The 18875-nt window shown below is 32.7% G+C and overlaps 1 protein-coding gene across 1 annotated transcript in view; it reads right to left on the bottom strand.

The window, feature by feature from the left end:
• LOC108981720 (putative receptor-like protein kinase At4g00960) overlaps positions 1-18875 on the bottom strand; it is a 79249-nt gene that overhangs the window by 23542 nt on the left and 36832 nt on the right. Inside the window, exon 3 of the mRNA XM_035689639.1 lies at positions 2639-2760. Coding sequence (XP_035545532.1) covers positions 2639-2760 — 122 coding nt within the window. The remainder of the gene's footprint in view (positions 1-2638; positions 2761-18875) is intronic.

Raw genomic sequence — 18875 nt, 5'->3', positions numbered from 1 at the left:
AGAATTCTTGATCAATAAAAGTATGGCCCACAGCACCTAAAGAGGAGAAAAGAGATTTGGTTTTATTGTAGTAGTCGGTAATGAATTCAGATCCTTTACGCAGAGTTGCAAGTTGGTATTATGCATGAAACACATGGGCATTAGATTTGGTTGAGAACAAGTTTTGAAGGGTAGTCTAGACTTCATGGGACGTGCTACAATCTAGAACCTGGGCAAGGACCAAGTCTGAAAGGGAAGAATTGAGAATGGAGATGAGCAACTGGTCTTGTAAGACCCACTTGTTGTGCTCAGGATTCGGGTTTCCATCAATAAAGGCTATAGGAGAGGGAATGGAACCATCAACATATCCGTATAGTTGATGACCTTTCAAGAAGGGAACAATTTGTGCTTTCCAGAGCAAGAAATTTTCAATAGTAAGTTTAATATTTTCAAACTGTGTGGTAGAGGAGATGAGTAAGGGTGGGTGGGAATTTTTTTCTGATGTTGCCTTGTATTCGTAGAAGACTCTAGTCACAGGCTCTAGATACCATATTGAGAAAACTGATATGCAAATATGGAGAAGAGGTGTTTGAGAATATGCTCAAAATAGAGTTAGACAATAGTTTCGAATTCTCCTTGTATTTTCTGTCTAACTTACAATGGTTACTACAGTAGCCCTTTTATAATAGTTACAAATAACAACTTTTGATTCATTCACCATTTATGTAATGACAGCTATCCCTATGGAGAGTACAGTTTGTTTCAACATATTATTCCTTTGGCATCTTGGCTGTGTTGTGCGCATAGGTCTGCTGTGTGAGACTGCAGTGAGTGAGGGGCACATCTGGGCTGTGCGCATAGGTCTGCTATAGTGAGTGAGGGGCAATGCTCAGTGCGGCAACAGACAGGGAAGAAGGAGATGCCTTAATATGCATTGATCGATCGAACTATGTTTACGCGCTTGTAACCATGCAATTAAAGGTCACAACCACTCTTGATCGTGGTGCAGGTGCCTTTTTTGAAATATCAAATATCTAGATCGAATCATCTGTAATATCATAGAAGTATCAAATATCTCAGTTGTGCTCTAAATTACAACTCTTGTAAAATACCAACGAGGATAGCTAGAAAACAATAAGTGAGTCCTCATGCATCTGCTGAAGCTTCGACAGAGGTGCCTCGATCTACATCTCTCATTTGACATATGTACGTACGTCTCAATTAAGCCTATACGAATGTATGTAGCAAATAACTACAAGCTACAAATGAACAAATATTGATTGATCTTCTTTTCCTAAGGCATGATCGATCAAGGATTAGCGAGGATATGGATCAGTCATTGAAGCCTCATTTTCTGAAGCTTGGAATGATTGGCCTGACGACATGTCTGATTCAACGATGCTGTGCATTAAGAATGCAGGTCGTGAGGGTACGGACATAGCCATAGAGTAACTGTTAAGCATTAGGAGGACTGAAGCCATTGTTGGTCTCTCAGCTATGTTCTCTTGAACACATAGCAATCCTATGTGGATGCATTGCATTATTTCGGTCGTTGAACCAACCCTCAATGTTGAATCTATAAGATTTGAAGCTGTTCCTTCTCTCCAGTTTTTCCATGCCTGTAAGATATATGATATTACAGAGGCAGAGACAATATATATTACAGAGAAAATCGGTTTATTGCAAAAAGGGAAATATACTTAAAAAAAAAAATACATTGTAGCACTTACATGGCTAAGAAGATTCTCCATATTCTCCCCATTTTGGAAATAATTGTTCTTTCGCCCACACACCATCTCCAAAACTAACACGCCATAGCTAAAGACATCGGACTTCAATGAAAAGTGTCCGTGCATTGCATACTCCGGAGCCATATATCCACTGCATGAGGACGTATATACATCAGTAATGTTGATATTGATTGAAAATCTTCATAAATGATCCTTTTATTAATTTATAAGGGACATAAATATTTACAAGATATTAGCATATATACTTACTAGGTCCCGACAATTCTCCTTGTATTAGCCTGAGTTTGATCTAGTGTAAACAATCTTGCCATTCCGAAATCTGAAATTTTTGGGTTCATCTCTTCATCTAACAAAACATTACTAGTTTTGAGATCACGATGAATAATGCGAAATTGAGAATCTTCGTGAAGATATTGAAGCCCTCGAGCAATGCCAACTATAATTTTGTATCGAATTGTCCAATCCAAATGTAAACGCTTGCTTGGATCTACACATTCAATTAAGCACATATATGGGGTTATAGGACAAATATATATACAAGTGTGTTGGAACATACATGCAACTTGAAAAAAAGTAATCGTACCAAATATGAAGTGGTCAAGGCTTGCATTCGGCATAAACTCATAGACAAGAAGCCTTTCATTTCCTTCAAAGCAAAAACCTAGGAGCCTTACTAAATTCCTGTGCTGAAGCTTGGCAACTAATAAGATCTCCTTCTTAAATTCTTGATCACCTTGTTCCGAACTCCTAGAAAGCCTTTTCACAGCTATTTCTTGTTCATTTGGAAACTTTCCCTGAATAGAGATGTATTCCTGTCAAATGACCCCTGTCTGTCCTCCAGTAATTCAAGTTACATATAATTCATGACATAGCAAGTGTATCATATGATCATATTGTTCATGAATTACCTTGTAAACAGTACCGAATCCACCTTGCCCAAGTTTGTTTACATCAGAAAAGTTGTTTGTAGCAACTCTAATCATGCTGAAGTCGAATTGCAAGGATTCAGCGCCGCTGTTAATTTCATCCACTATGCAAAGATAAGTCCATAGCTTAAAGATCAGTGAGCAATTTATGTGCATAAAACATCAGCGTCATTCATCGTTACAACAGAGAATTTGATGTCATTCTTGTTCTTGCCAGCAGTACTGCATGCCTAGAACTAAACCAGCATATATATGCCAAAAAGTGAAACATGTCTGAGTTTCCTCAGTGTCTCAGTTTTCTTATGATTTCCATATTTAAGATAAACCAAATCCTTAACAGTTAGGAAACAACGAACCAACTTTCAACTTACTTTCAACTTTCTTCCATTGCTTCCTCATCCTTAGAAAGATACAGGTGCAGATGCAGAAGATTAACACAGCGGAAACAACAGCCGCCATGACTATAATGATAGTTCGAGAAGAGTTACTCTCCTTTCCTGCAGAAAGCAGAATTCGATCAGTTCTGAATCAATGATTCCGAGGCTGAATTGTGAAAACAAACATTAATTACAAAGAATATAGTTTTGGAATGTAAGAAGCTGTGCTCCTCCTCGGGGGGCGTCTGGACTAGGTGCATGCAGGGTGATGAAGGATATCATGATAGAAGCAGATGAAATGAAGAGAGAAAAGGCATGCTTTGTAATTAAAAATTATGTAAGTTTTTAGATTTTTTTTAAATGGAAATATAATTGATATTGATTTTTGTTAAAATGAATAATTTGAGTTGAAATTTTTATTATTTTGTTTAATTAAAGTATGTTGTGTATTGGGATTTGAAAAAAATGAACAAGTACAAATCGAAATTTGATGAATTTTTGAAAAATATTGAATTAGAGAATTCATCGAGAAATAATAATATAAATATTATAAGTTATATAGAATAAATTGAGTAAAGAAAAAAAAAGGACTGGCCAAATTCTTTTGTTGATATAAGTAATAAAAATCATCGAAAAATGATGCACATGATTGATGACAGGGTCAAGTCTGTTCTGGGCAAGTCGGTAATTAGTCCAGTCAATGTCTCGTTTAAAAATAACAAATCTAGTCAACAATTCAAACTGAGCGACTTTATCAATTTTTCCCCGTTCCAAGTGGAGTACTACTTGGGTTAAAAGTCCCGGGAAAGAGACAAAAATTAATCTTTATAATGTTTAGACGAGACTTTAAATTAATTTAGAATATCATACATGATACACCGCGCACATTTTATAATATATTTTATAAAATAATTTTAATTTGTGAAAAATAAATGCAAGTTGATCAGCCTTTTTGTATTTTGGCATTTGTTTTTAGGTGGGCATGTCGATAGGTTTGTGCGGTAGGTTGGGGTAACCACATTGCATTCATATTATTGTTTTTCTGGCCTTGATTGGTTATGACGTTTGGATGAAATGAAATATTTTATTAAAAATTAAATAAAATATTATTAGAATATAATAATATTATTTTATTATATATAATGTAAACAAATTGTCATAGAATAATATATCTATCCTTAATTTCTCCTCGGCAAATACTAGTTTCTAAAGACATCATGATCATGAACGAACAACTCCTCTACCATTTATTTACAATTTACCAATAAAATAATACTTTTATATAATTTAAATACATTAAATCAAAATCAAAATTAAAATATATATTTTAAAAAATATTATTTTATTCCAAGATGATAGAAAAATAGTAAAGTAGTTGTTGTTGTTTTAGCATTTTCTCTTTGGAAATTGGCTACTTTTTTATACTTCCTTCTTTGAATGATTGCCGAATTTCACTTTTTCCAATTTCCATACTCGGAATACTTTTGGATTAATCAGACGTACTGAGTGGTGGATGGATAAATGTCATGTGTGAACAATATTGGAGAGTTTGGAAGACTTTTCATACATAATGACCGGACACAAACACCTTTATAAAACTGATAAAATACATTGTTTAATAACTTAAGACAAATTTTAATCTTAGAAGATTTTACAAAAGGTAAATATTTTGGTCACAAAAAAATTTCATAAAAAATAAATTTATAAATTGACATGTTTTAATATGACATATAAAATTATAGAATTACTTTTATGATAAAATCAATTTCTATATAAGATTTCTTCTTGTATTATCTTTTTGTAGCTGACACTCTTATCTTTTAAAAAAACGATATAAAATAAAAAAGAAAATCATGGCAATGGCTATCCAAAAAACATGAAAATGAATTTATGCTTAGGATTGTTCTTTTTTTCATATATGTATTTTTTAACATTTTTAAATATTTTAAAAAAATAAAAAAAATCATAATATTATTAAAAAATATATTCTTAATCATTAAATAAAAAAAATAAAAAATTGGGAGCAGGTAGCCCCTAGCGAGACATATATCATTTCCCTTCTAGAAAACCTAAGGCATGAAAAAAGGGACACACTTGGGGGTGTAACCGGTGCGGTCCGGTCCGGTTTTGAATAAAATCTAAGACCGAACCGGTATGTACCGGTTTTGAATTTTTCAAAACCAATTACGCACCGGTTACCCTCCTAAACCGGTACTTCCGGTTTTACCGGTTTCCAGTCTAGTCCGGTCTGGTTTTCTGATTTTTTTAAAATGTAAATTTCACAATTTGTCATTAAAAATTTGTTTATAAAAAAAAAACTTTTAGTATTAATTATAAGTATAACTATAATCTATAGTCTATATTAGACTATTACGATTATTTATAAACTTATATATTATTATTAACATTTAATGTAATAATTTATAATTTATAATATGAAATTATTTCATATACATGTATATATACATATGAAATTATAAATTAACATTTAATGTATAAATTTATAATTATACATTATATATAAAACTGATTTATATTAATATTTAATATATATTTAAAATATTTTGTATAAACTTTATATATAAAAATATTATTTTTATTTTTTTTAATCAACCGATCCGGTCCGGTTCGGTCTGGTCCAAAAAATCCCAAAACCAGAACTGAATCGGAACCGGACCAGTTTTTACATTTTAAAAACTAGTTCCGGACCGGACCGGTTCAAAATCGGTAAAAACGGTCCGGTTCGGACTGGTTTTTCAGATTTTCGGTTTGAGTTTACACCCCTAGACACACTACAAGAAATAAGGATTTTTATGGCGATTTTATGTCTGTTGCAAATAAAATTGCCGCAAACAACCACTATTTACAACAATTTTTCACGTCGTCACGGGTTTTTACATCATGTTGGAAAATGGTCTTTTGTGGCGATTTTTATAATTTTTATGACGGACAAAATCGTTGCAAATACAAAATTGGTCATTTACAGTGACTTTTCAATTTTTGTAATGAAAAATTTGCGGGAATATTAAAATTTTTTTTGCGACGCTTAAATAATCGTTGCGATTGTGAAAGTGGTAATTTGCGGCAATATGGAGACGCCGAAAAAAGCTGATCAAAATGAAATACCTGCTCGTTCCCCTGTCATTTCCCTCCAGCCCTTCCCCCTTGCCCCCCTCTCCCTCCCCTTCTCTCTCTCCAACTCTTCCTTCTCGAGCACAACCCACGCCGGTAAGCACAGTCCGTCGCCCGCAACCCCACCACGCCACCGCCACCTCACCTCGAGCACAACCCACGCCGGGAAAGGCCCTGTTTCTTGTAGTGCCCTCTCCGTCTCTCCTTCCACTCACCCCGACATATTCGAACTTCCCCAAGGTAAGATTTCCAAACCCTTATTTCCAAATCATCTTCTTCTTTTTTATGTTCTTCTAAGTCTTCCTCTTCTATTTCATTCACTGCTCTTCAAGCATCTAGACCCAGAATGATGTGGCCAGACAGCTTCCACCCCCGAGTACCAATATAGTGCTTTTGTATTAATCTTGCCAAGGTTATTCTCTCTCCAAGCGTTAGTTAGATGCCGTTTTCTTTTTTATCTAGGTTTTAATTTGTTGATGTTGTTCCAAATCTACTTAATCTTCATGGGTATCCAAAGGGAGCAGCGGTGGTGGCTGTGGGTCTCTATTTACTAAAATACATCGTACCGTCTTTTGAGCCCATGGATGAGGTTCCTTGTATCTCATTTCTTATGGACGCAAAACTAGGGCTTTTTACTGGGTAATCATTGATCAACAAAGCTAGAGAAGGATAGGACAAGAATATGATGGATTCCTCTTAAACAATAAATCCTCATGTGTTGCGACATGGTGGAGCCACACCAACAGTTGAACTGCTACTCAGTGATAAAGATGGGAAAGATACAATGGTGGGATAGCTAGGCATGTTCATTACCCTATTTGATGTGTAACTGATTTATAGTTTATCCTTTTGGATTTCTATTAAAAACTATTATCTGTGAGATTTACAGGAGTTAAGTTACTTATATTTCTTGGCATGATCTGAATCTCTTTCATGCTTCTTGTGTGCGCAGGTAACACCCTTTTCTCATATTAATAACATTTTATTCTTACCTATCTTAGCATGGCCTAATTACTTTATGTATATATAACTGGTTAATTTATAATGTCATAGTTGGTATAGTGTCTAGACCTTTGGCTGGTACTCAATCACCTGGATATTTTTGTTTCAGTTCTAATTGTACCTTGAGCATTGGGTGTTGTGTTATGTAGAAATATTGAAACTTTACTCACTAAATACCTGTGTGAACATTTTATTTGTAGTTGATTTAATTTTGATTCTAAATTATATTCATTTTGGTGGTTCAAATGTCTACCGTGCTACACTTGGATCTGTACCTCGGTGAGGATAGATGGAAGGTTCAAATGTGGGATTTACTCTTGGATGAAGAAGGCAATTATTGGGTCTTCCTCATTCTCATTTTATACTTTTGTAATAATAGAGGGATTATTTTTCCTTGTAATTTGCTAAAATCTCTTGTGCCCTACAATTAGAGCATTTGATGCTAACAAGTCATCCTTACTTTAATTTTGAAAAGTACCTGAGGGTTTGAAACCTGGAGAGTAAACAAATATCTTCACATGACCTCTTATAAATGAAAAGTATCTCACTTGAGGTGAAATATACTTTGTAATTTCGATGAAGATGGAAATCTAGAATTGTCTTTGTTGCTCTCAAATTAATGTCTCTTTTGTTTATTATTTTAACAGTGTCATAAGTTGTATATGTTTATTTGAGCTTATGCAGAGGATACTTAATGTTACCTAGTTTTCAAGATCATTTGATGGTTACCATATCTAAGTCTCCTTAATTGAGTAAAGGTACTTCCCACGGGACTCTTTCTTTTGTAGTTATTTTATAACTTTCCAAAAAGAAGCTATTTCTGATTTTTTATTGGTTAAGGCTACTTATATTTAGAAGTCCAACTTGTGAAGAAAAAGTTTGCTTTCAAGCTTAGCATTCTAATTTCTAGCCTCTAATCAGCCCCTGTTCTTTCACTTTCCTTTGTAAATTTAATTTAGTTACATCTATAATTTTGTGACATGCTAGAGTACTGAGAAATCGAGACATATATAATAAACTTCTTGTCAAAATCAGTTTTCATCTATCGTGATTTTAAGACGTCTAATATTTTGTTAGACTTGGTTAGTATACGAACTGAATAATTGTTGAAGAAATAAAATCAAGTAATTATTTGGCTTTCCTTTGTTTCATATCATAGAAAAATACACCATTCAATTTCTTAGATGAAGGCTCATTATAGATTATAATGATGGAACTCTGATCTTTTGATACAAATGCATTAACTATAAAATATGGTAGCAGTTGGAATTTGGTAAGGGAAAAGGTGGATTCCTACTATAGCGCCTCAAAAGTTTACCAATTGGATTAGGAGTATACAATCCATGTAACATTTTTTAAGTATTTCAACATTTTACCCTGTTAGACCTTATTTTTTGGATAAAGAATTCACTGCAAATTCCTAGAAACTTACAAGGGTTTATTAGATTTTTTGCGGCATTGTAGCTTCAGCATTGTTTATAAGGGTTTATTATCTATATTCTAACCTATGATCTTTAGTGGGCTTTTTGAATTCTCATTATGGATCTGCTGGTAATATTGTTATGAAGCTCATTGTTGGATTCTGTGGTGGATGAGTATTAAAAGAAATTTATAAATTTCTTTAATATGTCCGGATACTTATAAATTTCTTGGTTTTGGCTTGGATAAACCATCCTCTAGCCTTCTCCCTCATGGTACCACTTCCTTTCCTTTTTCTTTATTTTTATTACAAGAATTGGAATCAATTACTTGTTGAATGTGAATGAGTATTAAAAGAGGTGGGCAGAGTGTTCTAGCATATATGCTTCTATGAGTTTTTATGGTATTAGCAAGTAAATATGTTCTAGCAAATATGTTCTATGGCATTGAATTATGTTCTTCTCCAAAAACTGTTTCTTCTCCAGACTTGCTTCCAACTGGGATTTTTTTAAGACATTGTAACTAGTCTTTTTACTCTATATTATGTTATTTATGGCTCTATTTTAGTACCTTTTAAACTTTAAAGTACATATTCCTTGAGCAAATTTAGTTCACATAGTCAGATAGTAATTTTTGGTCCTCTAAATCAGCCCCTGTTCACATAGAGTTGTGAGGTGATTATAATCAGCCCGTGTTCTTTCCCTTTCCTATGTAAATTCAATTTAGTTACATCTATCAATTTGTGACATGCTAGACTACTAAAAAATTGAGACATACATAATAAACTTCTTGTCAAAATCAGTTTTCATCTAGCCATTTGTATATAACTATCTGAAGTGTAAATACTAGGTAAACTTAGTTTTGGTTTTACATGTGTTCCCTTAGATTTTCCCTATTTTTCTTCATCTGAATAGGCTTCATTCATGGTTCTACTTTACTTTTAATGTAGGAAATGTGGTGGACAAGCATGAGACCACAATTCTCATGCTTTGACACCATGAAACCTCACCAAGAAACTTAGCCTCTCCTGTTAGACATTATTATTGAGACTTCCAAGTGACTCATGGGCCTTATCTTGATTCTAAACCAAGATTAAACAACTATTGTGTGAAGTGTAAAATGTTGTTGAGTTTACAATTGTGTGATTGAGTTGAATGGTGAAGTCGTTGGGTTGTTATTGTAAATATATGGAGAAGGAGTATTATACTTGAAGTTGGATTGAATTGAGTACGCGGTTGATGTAGATTAATAAAATGCAGGAGTTAGAATGTGGTGGGCAAACTTAGAGTCAAGAAGTGGAAGCTTGTGTTGTATTGTACTCTTAATCAGATTTTTTAGTCATTAAATATAATAACACCAGTCACCAAGGACTACTTTTGTTCTCTTTGATTCTCTTTTGAGCAAATGATATATTTCTCTGATGTTTTTCTCCAACCCAAATTAGGTGACCAACCAGTATTACATTAATGTCACTTTCTCTGTCTGTCTAATAGTAAGAAAATATCATATTCTCTCTAGTACTCATGCCCTTTATGATATGTGCTCAGATTTGGCTTGATTGCTTGTGTTCTCGGGAAATATTGGAAATGGGAATCCTAGTATTAGCTGGCTCCACTTATTCCCTAGCCACATTGTAGTTGGAGAAGAAGAGATGAAGAGATGAAGCTGATTGTGATTTAGTTTCTAGCTTGAGGGCTGCTGCAGGTTTGATATGGTTTGTCTTTCTTCTTCCTGTTTTTAGTAAAATGCATTGATAATTATACTAAGAGGAGAGTAGTTTTATTGATTTTTTGTCTGTGAATGGTATAGTTTCTTCCATCAATCTGAGATAAGTGATCACATTGTGTAGTTAATGTCACTGTTAGTATACTTAACAGTATAACTAGAGAATTCAATTGGATGCCTTCCATTTGATTCTTGGTATTGGTGAATGGTATTTTAAAGGATTAGATATTCAAACATCCTAGATATTTTCAACAAGATAACTGCCTGAGCATGCACAAAACTAAATTGAAATTATCCCATATGCTTTGGTTTGATTTTGTAATAACAAAATAAAATATGGTCCTGAAAAATAACTCTGCTTTAGTCATGTAAAGTTGTTGCATGTGAGCACCCTTTCTTGTTTGGGTGTTTTTTTGATTTAGTTGTTTATACATATATTGAGTGGAGCTAGGTAATGTGAAAAAAGAAAAGATGTGGGAATTGAATTTAGAGATTTTCTTGGTTATATAAGGTGGTGTGGTTGTATATATAGTTCATTCTAAATGTTTGATATAAATACTAAATTGCAATTTATATAGTTTGAGCTTTGTGTGGCCACCCATAAATTTCATAGTGAATATAATTTGGATGTGCATTATATTTTTTATTCATTCTGTTTTGTGCATTTTTTTTTTTTTTTTTCAAAACATCATTTCCGACCAGTACAGTTCGCCGGAAATAATTTTTTGTCAAATCAGACTATTTGCAGCGACTACATATCGTCGCAACTAGTCAATTGCAGCGACACTTACCCACTGGAAAATAGACAATCTTATTTGCAGCGATTTTAACCGCTGCAAATATTATTCACATCGATTTTTTAACATGCTGCAAATAATATGAAGATATTTGCGGCGATATTTTGTGTATTCACAGCGATATAAAACGCTACAAATACTTTTTCGTAGCGATGAAGAGCTGAAATATGAACGTTATTTGCAGCGTAATTTGCAATATTAGCAACGAAACAAATCGCTGCGAATAAACATTTTTTGCGACGATTTTTGGGCTTCGTTGGTTTAACTTTTAAGTGAGTCAACAATTGCGATGAATGTCCGGTGCAGTATAAATCGCTGTGAAAGGTTTTTTGCAGCGATTTTAAGGATTATTTGAGACGATTTTTTACACCGGAAAAGGCCCTATTTCTTGTAGTGACATCATAATTCGTATTTGTGGAGCCATTGTGAGTTTTCTTCTCTTTTTTTCTTCACACCAAGATATGATAAAGCCAAATACCTCTTGGGTTTATGAATCTAGTGTCATGCATTTTTTTTAAAAAATGAATAGATTTATTTATTTATTTATTTTTTGCATAAATTTCATTTTTTTTAAAGAAGTATGTGACGCCTGCGCATTCTATAATTATTATTTATAAATATCATTTCTCGTTTTACAAATATATTAGAAGAATTGAGATTGCAAAATGGCTGAAGCAAGATTTCTCTCAGTTTTTCATGAATAATGATATTCTTTTTGCAACAGACAACCAATTTTAATCCATTGGAGCGCTTGAGCTTCTTAAGAAATTGACACAATTTATCAAACCATAGAGCATTGCTAATTCCAAGCTGGAATTCAAGGCTAGCACTCTTGTACTCCTACTCGTTCAAAAGATAGTTTGACCTGCTTTAGGCATAAAGGACTTGTAAAGGAGAAGACAAGTTGTTTAAGACAAGTTGTTCAAGCCGTGTACTAGAAATCATTATATTCTTCATTAATTGATTGCATTTGCTTAGCTCCAATTTTTCAAGTACAGGAAAACTAGCAAATAGATATTGAAAAACTTCATCCATCATGAATCTCAAATCCTCAACCAAACGGCAGCCAGAGATCAGATTCGTAGTTGTCTGTTGATCAATGAGGATTTTAGAAAAACTTTGTCCGTCATGAATCTCTTTAGAAAAGTTTATGCTTATGTTTATGTAATTGAACATAAAAAAAGAGGATTACCACATGCTCATTTCTTAATTATATTGCAAAGAGATTGGAAAGTTCATGCTCTTGAAACTTTCGATGAGATTGTCTCTGCAGAAATCCCTAATCAAAATAAAAATCCACATTTATACAAAGCAGTTGTGAAGCATATGATACATGGCCCCTGTGGAATATTAAATCCAACCAATGTCTGTATGAACAAAAATGGTTGTTGTAAAAACCATTATCCAAAACACTTCGCATCCAGTACAATAGTTGGAGTTGATTGTTTTCCACAGTATAGGCAATGCAAAAATGGAGTTATTGCCAAGGTCAGGGACAAAGGCTTGGATAATCGTTGGGTTGTTCCTTATAATCCATATCTTGTTGTAAAATTTGATTCTCACATTAATGTAGAGATTTGTTTTACGATCAAGGATGTGAAATACCTTTATAAGTATATCTATAAAGGCCATGATCGTGTCGCTTTTAATTTGATTTCTGAACAAATTACTCATGACAAAGATGAAATTCAACAATTCCAATCAGCCCGATGAATTTCTCCACCTGAAGCCATGTGGAGAATATATGGTTTTATTCTTAACGAAATGTATCCATCTATGTATAGTTTGCATCTCCATCATGAAGATCAACATTTGGTAGCTTTTCGCCCTCATGAAGATTTGACCAATGTTCTAACCTCTGATCGCTCTACGAAATCAATGTTAACAGAATTCTTTTCAACAAACCAAACAAATGAAACTGAGCAAACATCGTTATACAAAGAATTTCCTGAAACTTTTGTTTGGAGTCAACAACACAAAATGTGGAGTCCTAGAAGAAAGAAAAGTGTTATAGGCCAAATTGTCGCAGCAAGCCCATTTGAAGGAGAAATATATTATCTACAGATTTTATTAAATCATATAAGAGGTCCTTTATCATTTGATCATCTCAAGATAGTTAATAGTGTAGTGGCACCAACATTTCGTGAAGCAGCTACCTTGCATGGTCTATTATAAAAAGATAGTAATCTGGAAGATTCTTTGCAAGAAGCATCTCTGTATCAAATGCCATACAGTTTGAGGTGGTTATTTGCAACAATTCTTGTTTATTGTAATCCAACAAATCTAAGAGAAATTTGGGAATGGTTTGAGCAAGATATGTCAATATATTTTCAAGAAGATAGTACAAACTTAGCAGAAATCAAGATTTAAGTTTTATGAAATATTTCTTCCATTCTTAAATCTATGGAGAAAGACATCAACACATTTAATTTGGTAGATAATAATGTTTCTTTTGATGACGACCAAACTGAATCTAGAGAGATCAATGATGAATCGGCAGTTGTAATTCCGAAGGAAGATCTCTTCGCTTCAACAGCTCTTAATCATCAATAACAAAATGCATACAATTCAATCTTGGAAAAAGTCTTCTCAAACCAACCCGCTGCATTTTTTATCAATGACCTAGGTGGCATAGGAAAGACATATCTATATAAAGCGCTCCTTGCTTCAGTTAGATCAAAACAATTAATTGCACTTGCAACTGTATTGTTTGGTGTTGCTGTATCGATTTTGCCAGGAGGTCGAACAGGATATTCAAGAATTAAGCTTCCGTTGGATCTTGATAAAAATAGTACATGCATTATTAGTAAACAAAGTGGTCTTGCAAGATTGATACGTCTTGCAAGATTAATTATATGAGACGAAGCACCTATGTCTAGAAAAGAATCTATAGAAGCACTGAAAAAAATGTTACAAGATATCAACGATTCAGAATTCACATTCGGTGGCAAAGTTATTGTGTTTTGCTGTGATTTCCGGCAAGTTTTGCCTGTGGTTCGAAAAGGCACAAGACAACAACAAATTGATGTCAGTTTAGTTTATTCGTACCTATGGCCTGCATTGAGTAAAATTGAATTAACTGAGAATATGCGAGCAAGATTAGATCCAATTTTTTCAAATTATTTGCTCCAAGTTGGCAGTGTAATAATGCCAGTCACAGTTGAAGAAAAGATCAGAGTTCCAGATAGCATGCTTATTCCTTACAAAAATGATGTTGATTCTTTGAATAATTTGATGGATACTGTATTCGAAGATATTCATAACTATTCAGAAAAGTTGTCAGAAATGATGAATCGAGTTATTCTAACACCGAAGAACAATTCTGTTGATGAAATAAATGTTATACTCATTCAAAAATTTCTTGGTAAAATTGCTCGATATTATAGCTTTAATGAAACAATAGATAAATCTGAACAATGTATTATGGAGGATTTCTTAAACACTTTGACTCCAAGTGGCCTTCCACTTTGACTCCAAGTGGCCTTCCACCTCATGAATTATTGCTTAAGAAATATTGTCCTATCATGTTACTTAGAAACATTGATCATTCAGAAGGATTATGCAATGGAACACGTCTTATTTGCCGCAAGTTTGATCACAACGTTATTAATGCAGAAATTGCTATTGGTCACCACAGTGGGAAATAAGTTTTTATACTAAGGATTCCATTCTTGCCAAGTACTGAAGAAAGTAGTGGGTTCCCATTCAAGCGAACACAATTCCCTTTCAAACTTTGCTTCGCAATGACAATAAATAAATCTCAAGGCCAAACATTAGATTTTGTCGGCATATATTTGCCTCAGCCAGTATTTTGTCACGGACAACTATATCATTATCAAGAGCAAAAATTGTTGCTTCAATAAAAATTCTAATAAGGCCGGTCTCAAATGATGATTCTGAAGAATGCTATACAAAGAATATTGTTTATAAAGAATTGTTAACACTTGCATATTCATGAGAGACTTAAATAGGTAATGTAATTTCATTATATGCCTTCTACTTTCTTAAAATTTTAGTGATTATCATAGAAAATACGAATCATCTTGGTCAATTTTCTTTTATATATCTTTTTAATATTGTGAATTCATTTACTGCATAAATCTCATAAATGTTATAAACTGCATTTTCTAATATGTTTACTTCGCTTGTATATGAGTAGCCTCCAAGATGCGTACTATTTACACATCGATTAAGGATGTTACTCCAAATACAAGAAAATTGGAAAATGAAGATGATTGTAGCTGAAAAGTCACCCAAACGAAAGTCAAGTATCAGAAATTAACTTTAATTGATTCAGAGGTACTACGCATATCATAATTCGTATTTATAAAAAGAAAGTTTTTATATTTCCTCTATTTTTTGTTCTGTGATATAATCACTTAAAATTAGATTTTTCTCTCAGTTCCATTTTTTAGTTATTATGATTCTTATTAGCCATGTTTAACTTAGTCAATAAACTGGGCTATAATCTTACGCAAAACCCTGTCATATTTTACAGGGCAATCGATTACAAGCTACAATGTTTGATAAAGATATAGATTTGTGCGATGACACACTAAACATCTTTCAATCATATTACATCAGTAATGCATATGTTAGATCATTAGACTTATTGGCGGTTGCAATTCACATTAAATCACCTCGAGACATAAATACAACATATGGACCAACAGCAATCCCAGAAATACTTATTATTGACGAGAGGTAAAATTCTTTCTAAATTGTTAACGTCTTATTATAAAACTTCAGACTTAATTTTTTTTCATTTTATTTATCGACACTAAATCTCTACATGATCTTGCTTAAATGTTGTAGCCTCAAACCCATATGGTTAACAATGTGGGATCGGTTTGTACATGCTGAATGTGAAAAAATTTCTGAAATTATTTTAGCAAAGCCAATCATTCTAGGAACACGTCTCAAAGTTGGATCTTACAACGGTATTCTCTCTAAATAAAATTGTTCTCATTTTTTTAATATTATATACTACTATTATTTTTGAAATGTTCTTCCAACATAGGTCTGTCTCTTTCGTCTCGCCCAACAAGCATATTCATAATCAGTCCTCTTGCTCCTAATGCAGTGCAGTTACAAAAGTGGTAATTCATATTTTTTAATTACTTTTTCAATCTATTTCTATTATATGACATAATTTGTAACTTCAGTGATTTGTTCATATATCTTAAAGTGTATTAACTATCTCAATCACAATTTCTCACAACTCTGAAAATGAATTGTATTAATCTAATCTCTAGAATTATTCTTTATGATTTCCATTTTCTTGTTAATTCGAAGGGCAACAATTAATGATCAATTACTTGAAGACATCATTGAAAAAAGCATGCACAATGCGTCCGCATTTGGCTCAACCGTTGGTACCCAGCCCATAACTAAGATATGTGATGTTGCTGAGCTCTTAAAATCATTGCAACCTCTAACGATAAAATTGCACTATTGACAATAAATTCATACTCTCTATGTATAAACATCATAATATAATACATGCACTTTCCTATAATTAAATTCCCACTCTCTGTGTACTAAACGTGATGTAGAAACCAAGATTTTGGATAAAAGCAAAAATTATTGTGGCCGATTTGGATCAAATTTCCTATTACATGTCTTGTGTTGGATGTAACAAAGGAACAGGATATGAATACAACGAAACATTCATTTGCTATCACTGCAAGAAGACAAGCAATTCACAGTCGCGGTATGTATGTTATTTTTAAATTTTAAACCACAACTGTTCAAATCAAAGCTATAATATATGGCTTTTATTCATGTGAACTCACAGCTCTACTTTTATTATTTATAGTTCTCGAGCATATATGGATGTGGATGGTACAGGACAATTGGCAGCAGTTTTATTTGGTCCACTTGCAGAGCTTGCTTTAGGCTACACAGCAGCAAACCTTATGGAACATACTGGCGAGGTAATCAACTCTTTTAATTAAAACATTCATGTATCATCGTACAATCATTCTAAATTGTATAATTCAATTAATAAATTTGATAAAGATATTAATTTTTTTTGAATGATTCTATACCTGTAGAAAATTAATAAATATCCTAAAATCCAACCCTGAATTTGTTATAATTCTTCCATTCCCATAAATGTAATTTTACGTTTCTTTTCAAGAAAAACCAGGAGATGATTAACAAATTAATACAAAAATATGAACTCTATTCCATATAAAACAATATGAAATATATATATATATATATATATGCATGTCACAAGTCATAGTATGTAGTATATATTTCATATATCAATTTTTTATAGGTCCTAATTAAAAAACATTTTATTGTCAAAAAAGGATTCCATTCCCATTTGTGATGCTAATCGATTCTCACCAAATATTATTTTTTATTCTCAAAGCCATGATAAAGTCCATTAGTTTTATTTTTATTTTCGATTACTTGATTGTTTCATTAAAACAACTACAATAATACTTCATGACTTTTGCTATGTATAATGATACCATTTCATAGCCTTAACTTTCTAACGCAAAGACAATGATTTCTTTGTTTTTACAATAAATTTATCTCCACATCTAACAATTCAATTTTAAAAAATTTTACATTCTTGGAACAAATCTCCACTTGTTAGAAACAAAATCTTTTACTTCTTCCCAACAGTTAGCTAAATCATCTCATCATCTCAGTCTTAAGTTATACAATGAGTTAATTATAAAAAAAAAAAAAAAAATCACATTCAGTTCCATTATATTGAATCAAGAAACATTTCATTTTAAAGGACTTAACATTTAAATAGATAACTTCATCCTTATGCAACTATATTCACCTTATCATTCCAAAAAAAAACCCAACATTTAAAGATACCGATAAGTATAAATTAAATCTTCACATATGTGGTGTTAAAAAACAACAACAATATAAACAAGTACCAATTTTCAACCAACAACTCCCATAAAATGTTCATAATGATGACAATTTATACTAGCAGTTCCAACCTTTTGTCTTAAAAAAAAGCAGTTCCAACCTTTTGTCTTGAAATGCAACCCATCTGGCACTCACAATATAATTTCTTCCATTATAAATATTATCTAAACCAGAATTTCTTTTCCCTCTTTTCAATCCGCAAAACACTTGATAACAATGCATCAATAGGCAATGACAATCTACCACAACAACTAATGTGATTAATACAAAGTATAATTCAATTCTTTCCTAGATAATCATTGCACTTTGATTCTCATTTACTTTTATGCTTTTCGATCATATAAACTTCCCAACTAAACATACAAAACCAGTATTTAATATAGTTGACACGTCTTTAATATTTAAACCAAGTTAACAACAATCACAAAAGTACACTAGTTATATTTATTTATGATTCTAGCTATTTTTGGTGCTTATTAAAGATTTTATTTATGTATTAATTATGCAAACACTCAAAATTTGATCCATGTAGGAGCATTTGCCTTATTTGCAAGACATGGCAACGAGAACTTCTGAAAAACAATGGACCATGCAACTTACTACAGACATGGACCAGTGGAGGCAACAATGCAACAAAAAATTCAATGTCCTTTCCATTCATACCGCAGATAACAACATAACTCTTAGATGTATGCATCATCTTAACTATATAACAGCTATTTTGATTGTCTCAAAAAATAGTTGCACCGTACCTATGTTTAGTTAGTGTAAAACGATCTTAGAATATATTTGGAAGTCATTTTATGTGTTGTGCTAAAGTTGGATTGACAAGATGACAAGATGTGATGCTTAGTGAATTGA

This window comes from Juglans regia, chromosome 4 (genome assembly GCF_001411555.2).
Source record: "Juglans regia cultivar Chandler chromosome 4, Walnut 2.0, whole genome shotgun sequence".
NCBI lineage: Eukaryota > Viridiplantae > Streptophyta > Magnoliopsida > Fagales > Juglandaceae > Juglans > Juglans regia.
The sequence above is the reverse complement of the archived record's forward strand: the minus strand, read 5'-3'. Positions and strand labels throughout refer to the sequence as shown.